This window comes from Aotus nancymaae, unplaced genomic scaffold, assembly GCF_030222135.1.
Source record: "Aotus nancymaae isolate 86718 unplaced genomic scaffold, 86718_ANA_hifiasm-v0.15.2.pri h1tg000059l, whole genome shotgun sequence".
Lineage (NCBI taxonomy): Eukaryota > Metazoa > Chordata > Mammalia > Primates > Aotidae > Aotus > Aotus nancymaae.
In genome coordinates this window covers 9,341,662-9,351,490 of record NW_026988473.1, presented here as the reverse complement: position 1 = coordinate 9,351,490, position 9,829 = coordinate 9,341,662, and the positions used below count along the sequence as shown (strand labels likewise).

General features: G+C 47.7%; 1 protein-coding gene across 5 annotated transcripts; it reads left to right on the top strand.

The window, feature by feature from the left end:
- Positions 1-3,064: 3,064 nt before the first annotated feature.
- On the top strand, positions 3,065-9,104 carry TMEM216 (transmembrane protein 216). Of its 5 annotated transcripts, none has more exons than XM_012454381.3 (6): positions 3,109-3,140; positions 3,239-3,372; positions 3,712-3,813; positions 4,365-4,457; positions 8,059-8,260; positions 8,544-9,104. In XM_012454381.3, the coding sequence occupies exons 3-6, from the start codon at positions 3,798-3,800 to the stop codon at positions 8,557-8,559; spliced, it is 327 nt and encodes a 108-aa protein (XP_012309804.1). In that variant the 5' UTR covers positions 3,109-3,140; positions 3,239-3,372; positions 3,712-3,797; the 3' UTR covers positions 8,560-9,104. The 5 variants fall into 5 exon arrangements, with proteins under 5 accessions (XP_012309802.1, XP_012309803.1, XP_012309804.1 ...); XM_012454382.3 differs by having other exon boundaries at positions 3,137-3,154; XM_012454379.3 differs by lacking the exon at positions 3,239-3,372 and having other exon boundaries at positions 3,065-3,140.
- The last annotated feature ends 725 nt before the right edge of the window (positions 9,105-9,829 follow it).

Sequence of the window (9,829 nt, the reverse complement as noted above, 5' to 3'; positions counted from 1 at the left end):
AGGCAGAAGAATCGCCTGAACCCAGAGGTGGAGGTTGGAGAGAGCCGAGATCGCGCCACTGCACTCCAGCCTGGGCGACAGAGTGAGATTCTGTCTTAAAAAAAAAAAAAAAAGTATCTACAAAAAATATCTCTGGTCACCATATTAACAGCAAGATATTGAACGCTTCCCCTGAGGTTAGGAACAAGACAAGACTATACATCATCACCACTTCTAGTCAACATTACACTAACAGTCCTAGCCAGTGCAATCATGCAAAAAAGAAAGAAAAGAAAGAAAGAGAAATCGAAGGTATAGAGATTGAGAAGGAATAAGTAAAAATGTCTTTATTTGCTGCTCATGTGATCATGTACATAACAAGCCTCCCAGAGATAATCAACTTAGCGAGGGCACTGGCTGCTGGGACAGTCTTGCATGGGTCCTAAGCATCCATGTTCTTACTGTGTCAAACCAAAAAGCCTGTCTCCTGACACTGAGCACACAAGCAATTAAGTAGACCAAAGTGACCACAGTGTGATGGCAGTGTAATTTCTCCCTCCCCAGCGGAAGGGGCCTGGCTTTATTTGCTGCTTGCTAAAAAAGGTACTGAGCCTTTGGCTCTGGGCTCCACCAAGCTGTGGCATAACTCCTTGAGTGCAGTACCATCTGGGCTCGTTGTGTCACTCACTGGACTTGGGAGCAGGGGTCCAGATTGCCATGCTGATGTCCTGCTGTTTGCCATGCTATCAGTAGTTTGGCCTCACTGTCAGCTTTTGGCATCTATGAAGTTGTGGTATACTCTGACATAGGTTAGCAAAATTTTTTTTAAAGGGTTAGATGGTATTTAAAGCTGTGGGCCATGTGGTCTCTGTTGCAACCAACTACTTAACTTTGCCATAATAGCATGAAAGCAGCATTATATAACATGTAAGTAAGTGACCATGATGATGTTCTCAGAACACTTTTAATTACAAAAACAAGCAGCTGGCCCACTTTCTTTCCATATGAGGCTCAGAGCAGGAACTCGTCTAACGTCTCTTGTCTTGTAGGCAGCAGAGATGGGGCTGCAGGATCCGGATCCCTTTCCACCTCAATCTCTGTGCTTTCCTACTGACCCTAAAGAATGCATTTAAGGGCTTCCTTACCCTCCAGCTTGCAGTTAAGTTGTACCAGCCGGAGACACATGTAGAGATCAGAGAGTGGAGAAGGGAGATAGAGGTCCCTGATATTTCTTCACTAGCCTCCTAGACTGTGGGGACTCCTAGTGGTAGGTAGGCCTTCTACGCACATCCAGCTTCAGGGAATTGTTTCGGGACCTTCTCTTTTAAGCCTAGAAGTAACAATTATAGCCCCACCCCATCCCAGTTAGCCAGCAGTAAAGCATTTTACTTAAAGCTTAGTCACTTTTGGCCTGACCTGGTGTGGTGGCTCATGCTTGTAATCCCAGCACTTTGGGAGGCCAAGGTGGGCAGACCAGCTCCTTGAGGTCAGGAGTTCAAGACCAGCCTGACCAACATGGTGAAACCCCCTTTGTACTAAAAATAGAAAAAAAAAAAAAAATTAGCTGGGCATGGTGATGGGTGCCTGTAATCCCAGCTACTTGGGAAGTTGAGGCTGGAGAATCACTTGAACCCACGAGGCGGAGGTTGCAATGACCAGAGATCACACCATTGCACTCCAGCCTGGGTGACAAGAGTGAAACTCCATCTCAAAAATAAATAATAAGTAAAATGAAGTTTAGTCACTCTCCTCAGGTTACCTGGTTGGAGCATGCCCTCTGTTTCCTGCACAACGGGCTAACAGCCAAGTCAGCCTGAGTCCTCTCAAAACCCTTCTTTATGCACTCCCCTGCCTGCAGCAACACCTTCCCCACCTCCTGTGCCCCTGCCCCCAGACGGAGTATCACTTTGTCGCCCAGGCTGGAGTGCAGTGGCACGATCTCAGCTCACTGCAACTCAACCTCCGTCTCCCGGGTTCCAGCGATTCTCCTGCCTCAGCCTCCCAAGCAGTTGGAACTACCGGCGCACGCCACCATGCCCGGCTAATTTTTGTATTTTTAATAAAGATGGAGTTTCGCCATGTTGGCCAGGATGGTTTCCAACTCCTGACCTCTGGTGATCCACCCACCTCGGGCTCCCAAAGTGCTGGGATTACAGGTGTGAGCTACCGCACCCAGCCAGCAACATGCTTTTACTGCTCCAAATCCGAATCAGGCAGGCTTTGAAGCCCAGCTCACAGACCGCCTCTTGGAAACTACCTTCGATTTCCATGTGGGAGCACTTTGTCCTCTCAGCTCTCACTGCACCACTTTATGTATCACGTGGTGACTGGTTTCATTTTATTTGTGCTCCTGGAAAGGACGCTCTATTTCCCTGGTGTCTCTACCTGGTACTAAATAGACCGCAGAAAAGACCAATGCTGGCCGGGCACGGTGGCTCATGCCTGTAATCCCAGGAGTTTGGGAGGCCGAGGTGGGTAGATCACCTGAGGTCAGAAGTTCGCGACCAGCCTAGGCAACATAGTGAAACCCCATCTCTACTAAAAATACAAAAATTAGCTGGGCATGGTGGCAGGTGCCTGTAATCCCAGCTACTCAGGAGGCTGAGGCAGGAGAATCGCCTGAACCCGGGAGGAGGTTGCAGTGAGTCGAGATTGCGCCGCTGCACTCCAGCCTGGGTAACAAGAACGAAACTCCATCTCAAAAAAAAAAAAAAGGAAGAAAAGAAAAAAAACCAATGCTAACCCCCACCCCGCATTTGCAGAGATCCGTCGCGCACACCGTTTATCGTTTCCGATGAAAAAAGCGAATGCTGGGACTAGGACTTATTCGCCAATCTCCTGGTCACATTGTCACAATTGGCCACTTCCGCCCAACGCCCGGTAGCCCGAGGACCCCTCTGGGGTCCTCCCCCACACCCCCGAAGTCCTGCAGGCGACGGCGTCGTGGGAGGCCACTGTTTTAGATCTGGAACGGGGACATCGAGCGAAGGCCACTTGCCGCCAGGCCCGAGCTCATCCCGCTCGGGTTGGGCACAGAGCGCAGCGGGCAGTCGAAGAGCCCGGAAGCCCAGGCCGCTCCGTCCCCGTTTCCGGCAGCGCCTCGCTGCTCCCGCCGTGGCAGCGTACGCAGTTTCCATGGACACTGAAGATGGCGCCGCGAGGTGAGATTCCGGAGGTGTGTGAGTCGCTGGTCCCTTTCCCTTCGGCCCCTCCCTCCCACCTCTGTCCCAGAGCTTGACCTAAACCCTCCTTTCTCTAGCGTTAGGGACTTGGCGCCTCCCTGGTCCAAAGCGGGCTTCCGCGGCCCCGCCCAGCCTGGGAGCCTGAAGGTCTCCGGGTGCGGGGCTCAGATAGCTACACATCCTCGGCTGGGCCTCTTCTAGGCTGGCTCAGGTACGAATATGTGGGTCTCCGCGCCCCAACTTCCCCTCCCAAATAGTGACAGGGAGAGATCTTTGAGATGTCTGTCAGCTGCGAGTTGCCTCTTGACTTGTACCCCTGAAGCCGAAGAGTCGAGTTTCACGGTGATTCCTGGGAAAGGAGGGAAGCCCCCTCCACACTCACCCCCGTACCGTCGCCCCCCTTATTATCAGCAACCAGAAGTGTCCCTAAGTGGCCGGTCCCATTAGCCGCTGCCCCTAGTTTTCCCCAAGGTAGATACCAACCCATTCGAGGAGCCTCGAGAGGGAGCCGTCCTCCTGCCCATCCCACTTCTCTGTGCTCCTTTTTCAGGGAAACGGTTGTCCTCCACCCCGCTGGAAATCCTATTCTTTCTGAACGGGTGGTATAATGCTACCTATTTCCTGCTGGAACTTTTCATGTTTCTGTATAAAGGTAAGGAAGGCTTGGGGCTTGGACGACAGCATCCTTCCCCCATTTCAGCTCAGAGCCATGTCCTACCAAGAACCTTCTTATTTTCTGTTCTTTTTTGCCCTCTGCAGTTCTTTGTCGCTGCAAGGCAGGCCTCCTCATCAGATGGCTTATTTGAGTATGATTCCACAGGCAGCCCCTCAGCAAGAATTTCTTGAGTTTGGGAAATGGGGCCTTTTCCGTTCTGACTGCGCCCACATTGTTGCTCTTTGCTGAGCTCCGCTGTAAGCCCATTGGTGACCCTCAGAAGCTATTCAGTGGCCTGTGTACCCCTGTACATCCAATCATTTTGGAGAGTGGAGTCCCCAGAGACTTTTGGAGTTAGGGGTAAAACGCGGTAATAATGAGCCGGAGTTGCACTGCGAGTTTATGTATCCTGCAGCTGTAATAATGCCCACGTCCTACTAACTAGTTCATGGAAAGCTGAGACAGATGTCCTCTTTCTTGCCAAGTGTGTGGCAGTTCTTGTGGGTGCCGTTATCTGTCGTATGCAAACTCTGGCTTTCTATTGGCAGGTCTCCTGCTACCATATCCAACAGCTAACCTAGCACTGGATGTGGTGATGCTCCTCCTTTACCTTGGAATTGAAGTAATTCGCCTGTTTTTTGGTGAGTGTTGTCCAGAGAATATTTCCACTCCTTATGAGACAAGCTGTATCTGTAACTTGATTAACAAGAAAAGTACATAACCTAGGTTAACTGTCAAAGATTGGATCTGGTGGTATATCCCTTTACTCCCTCTCTGAAGTTTCAAGTTGCTGCTTCGTATATTGGGTTAACATTTACCTGTTTATTGCTCTGTAAGGCTAGAGATGGGCAATAGCTTGGGATATTAGATGATTCCTTTTCAGCTGCCTAATTGCAAGAAGAGGGCCTGGTTCCTCTCACTAGTTTTCTTGGGGAATAGGTTCAGTTATAACTCCATGTCAGAGGAGGCAGTGTATCCTGCACAGATCAGTCCTAAGATCCCTGACAATTCTCTGAATAAGGATCTCTTGTAGGATTTTATTTTTTTTAATTGGAGTTTTGTTCTGTTGCCAAGCTGGAGCGAAGTGGCATGATCTCAGCTCACTGTAACCTCTGCCTCCCCGGTTCAGGTGATTCTCCTGCCTCAGCCTCCTGAGTAGGTGGGACTGCGTAGTAGGTGCGCACCACCACACCGAGCTAATTTTTGTATTTTTAGTAGAGATGGGGTTTCACCATGTTGGTCAGGCTGGTCGCGAACTCCTGACCCCATGATCCCTCTGGCTTGGACTTGCAAAGTGCTGGGATTACAGGCATGAACCACCTTGCCAGGCCTGATTTGTTTGTTACAGGCCAGATTTGTTTGTTTTTGAGACGGAGTTTCACTTTTGTTTTCCAGGCTGCAGTGTAATGGCATGATCTTGGCTTCCTGCAACCTCAGCCTCCCAGGTTCAAGTGACTCTCCTGCCTCAGCCTCCCGAGTAGCTGGGATTACAGGCATGCACCACCATGCCTGGCTAATTTTGTATTTTTAGTAGAGATGGGTTTTCTCCATGTTGGCCAGGCTGGCCTCGAACTCATGACCTCAGGTGATCCGCCCACCTCGGCCTCCCAAAGTGCTGGGATTACAGGCGTGAGCCACCATGCCCAGCCAGGACTTTTTTTTAACATTTATTTATTTGAGACAGAGTCTCACTCTGTCACCTAGGCTGGAGTACAGTGATGCGATTATAGCTCACAGCAGCCTTGAAGCCCTGGGCTCAAGCAGTCCTCCCACTTCAGCCCCGAGTAGCTGGGACCACAGGCATGTGACACCATGCCTGGCTAATTTTGAATTTTTTGTAGAGACAGTGTCTTACCTCATTGCCCAGGCTGGTCTTAAACTCCTGGCCTCAAGCAATCCCCCCACCTTGGCCTTGCCAAGGTGCGGGGATTACAGGCATGAGCCAACATTCCTGGCCTGTAGGACAAGCTTCATAACCCCAGAAATACAGAGCAAAACCTTTATTTGTTAGAATATGTCATCCCTGAAATCAAAGTTAAAGCAGAAACTTAGGAACAAAATACTTGCAACATATATAAGAAAGGATAAAAGAAGGCTCACATAAGTCACTAAGGAAAAGACAAAATAACTTCAAAAAATTGGCAGGGCACGGTGGTGGCTCATGCCTGTAATCCCAGCACTTTGGGAGGCTGGGGCAGGTGGATCATTTGAGGTAAAGAGTTCGAGACCAGCTTCGCTAACATGGTAAAAATACAAAAATACAGTCTCTACTAAAAATACAAAAATTAGCCAGGTGTGGGTGGCAGGTGCCTGTAATCTCAGCTACTTGGGAGGCTGAGGCAGGAGAATTGCTTGAACCGGGAGGTGGAGGTTGCAGTGAGCCAAGATTATCCACTGCACTCCAGCCTGGGCGACAAAGTGAGACTCAAAAACAAAAAAATTGGTAAGGAACATTAATAGGTAGTTCATGTAAAAATTATTACAGAGAACCAGTAAAACTTGACAAGATGCTCAAACTCACTAATAAAAATCAAACTGAAACAAAGTAACATTTTTTACCCATCAGACTGGCAAAGATAAAGATTGACAACACCCAGTTATAAGGATGGGGAACAGATTGTTATACACTTTTGTGGTAATTTAGCTTAGTACAACTCTTTTTGGTAATAGTTATTACCATATAAAATTTGTAGTCTCAGCCCCAACAATTTCACTTCTAAAACTAGATTTAAAAAAAACAAAACAAAACAAAAAAACACAAAAAACAAAAAACTTCCACAGATATGCAAAGATAGCTATATGAGAATGTTTATCGCCAAAACTTTGGTAACATCAAAACACTATAAGCAACCTAAACACTTGTTGTCCATACAGGATTGTTAAATAAATTACAGCACTGATTCAATAGAATCGTTTATAACTATTAACAAAGAACAGTTAAGGCCAGGTACAGTGGCTCATGCCTGTAATCAGAACTTGGGAGACTGAGACAGGAAGATTGCTTAAGGCCAGGAGTTCAAGACCAGTCTAGGAAACATAGTGAGACAAAAAATAAAATTTAAAAAAATTGGCTGGGTGTAGTGGCTCATGCTTGTAATTCCAGCACTTTGGGAGACCGAGACGGGCAGACTGCCTGAGGTCAGGAGTTCGTGACCAGCCTCGAACAACATGGTGAAACCCAGTCTCTACTAAAAAATACTAAAACTAGCTGGGCACGGTGGTAGGTGCCTGTAATCCCAGCTGCTTGGGAGGCTGAGGCAGGAGAATTGCTTGAACCTAGGAGGTGGACGTTGCAGTGAGCTGAGATCGCGCCATTGCGCTCCAGCCTGAGTGACGAGAATCCCTTGAGCCTGCAGTGAGCTATGATGATGCAGCTGCACTCCAGCCTGGGTGACAGAATGAAACACTGTCTAAAAAGAAAAAAAAATTAAGGTAGCTATGTGTGTATGGAAAAATGTCTGTGGGGAAAAATAAGTTGCAAAACAGGATGTAGAGTATGCTTCTATTTTTATAATAATAAATAGTAATATGTGAATATATCCTTACAAAAAATCTGAAACAGTACACATCATTCTCTAATAATAATCTTCAGGGTGTAGGGACATGGAAACCTTTCATTTTCTTTCTTTTTTTTGTGTGTGTGTTTTTAGAGACAGGGTTTCTCCATTTTGGTTAGGCTGGTCTCAAACTCCCAACCTCAGGTAATCCGACCGCCTTGGCCTCCCAGAGTGTTGGGATTACAGGCATGAGCCACCGCGCCCGGCCTTTTTTTTTTTTTTTCAATGTAGAGACGGGGTTTCACCGTGGTCTCGAACTCCTGACCTTGTGATCCACCCGCCTCAGCCTCCCAAAGTGCTGGGATTACAGGTGTGAGCCACTGCACCTGGCTGAGGCTTTTCACTTTCTATATTCTCCAAAATTAAGTTTCTGTGTTGAAAAATTTTAAATGATTATATATTATTTTTATAATTAAAAAAAAAATTCTTTTCCCCAAATAAAGATCCCATTGTCCCTTGAGTGGGAAACAGACTGGAAGCAGGACCTCTGGATTAAGTGACTTTAATCTTGTAACTCTCCCAAAGCCTCAAACTTTTAGTACAGTGGGATCCCATTTATAAATCTGCCCACTCCCACTCAGGATCATTTTCTTTGCCTTGCCATTCCATCACATCTCCTCCACCTTTCCCCTGGGCCAGAAAAAGCAGATCATTTGGAGGTGACCCCACGGGCTGTGTCTGACAGGTACAAAGGGAAACCTCTGCCAACGAAAGATGCCACTCAGTATTAGCGTAGCCTTGACCTTCCCATCTGCCATGATGGCCTCCTATTACTTGCTGCTGCAGACCTACGTACTCCGCCTGGAAGCCATCATGAACGGCATCTTGCTCTTCTTCTGTGGCTCAGAGCTGTTGCTTGCGGTGCTCACCTTGGCTGCTTTCTCCAGGTACTGCTGCGGAGGGACCATTCACTAAAGGGTTGGGTTCCCGTCACAGGGAGGGATTCAGTATTCTTTTGAAGCCTACGGGATCTAGAAGACTTTTTTCTAGAGGGGGAAAGGGGCGTCTATGGGATTGCTTTTCCTGTCTAGGGTAGGCAGAACGTTTCCCACTTGGGGAAGATACTCTCCCTATTTTTGGGGCCAGGAGGCTTGGAATATAGAACAGTTGAGTCTAGCTGCTCTCATTTACTAGTCTTTTAACATTTTCTTTCTTTCTTTCTGCCATCAGTATGGACAGGATTTGAAGTACAAAATTTCAGCCAGCAGTCCATCAGGCTGATACCACACATATTGCTTCTGGTACTTTAGCCACGTCGGTGAGAATTGGAGGGGCAAGTTGTCCTGAGAAAGGCTGTGTGGCTTCAGCACAGACATTTGGGCAAGCAACTCAGCATAAGGCCAATGGGTACCATCTTCTAAACCAGGATCATCAGCCCAAGAGACTCTTCTACACTCCGGTATAGGGAGGGGCAAGGTTATTCCCATTCTGGCCCTTCTCAGAACCAGTTCCCTGCTGACCTCAAGTTCTCCTCTTTGATCACCGTGGCCAGAGCATCTCGTGTGGACCATCTAGGCTCCTTGGGCTTCAAGCAGGACCTGAGCCCCATGCTCCCTCCCACACGAGCATGGAGAACCTCATGTTGGTAGGCTTCCAGAGCAATGCAAAACCCTCTTATCCCAATCCTCAGAGACTGAGTTCTAGAACTTCTTTAATAGCTCATAGTGTTATTTTTCTACTCTCATCATGATACAAACTTTATTTTATAATAAATACATATTTTCTGTTGTGGGGGTTGCAGCCTTTCCTTGTGGCACCTGTCCCTGGAATTCATCCACTCCAAGAGAGGGTTGTGACTATCCCAGCAGTTTGTTCTCACTGGCTTTGCTTAGTGATACAGTGTGGACACAAAGGCAGTGATGACCACTGATTCTCTTTCCAGGCTGCAGCCTAAATTCGTCTCTAAATGCACTGCCTTCCTCTGTATCTGCATCCAGTCTCTCATCATGCAAAAGACTGCTTATGCCTCACTCCGCCCCAGTGTCAGCATCTTGTCTCCCTCTTCTACAGATAATGTTAGCTGTTTTCCAGTGGGCCATGTGTAACTGGAAGAAGCATATTCTAAACTAACTAAATTGTTTTTATTTTTGTTTTTTTGAGACAGGGTCTCACTCTGTCATCCAGGCTGCAGCACAGTGGCACGATCTTGGCTCACTGCAACCTCCACCTCTTTGGCTCAAGTGATCCTCCCGCATCAGCTTCCCAAGTGGCTGGGACTACAGGCACACACCACCATGCCTGGCTAATTTTCCTTTTTTTCTTTTATTTTGAGACAGAGTCTCGCTCTGTCACCCAGGCTGGAGTGCAGTGGTGCGATCTCAGCTCACTGCAACCTCCGCCTCCCAGGTTCAAGCTATTCTCCTGCCTCAACCTCCTGAGTAGCTGGGAATACAGGCATGTGTCATCATGCCCTGCCAATTTTTTTTGTATTTTTAATAGGGGGATTCACCATGCTG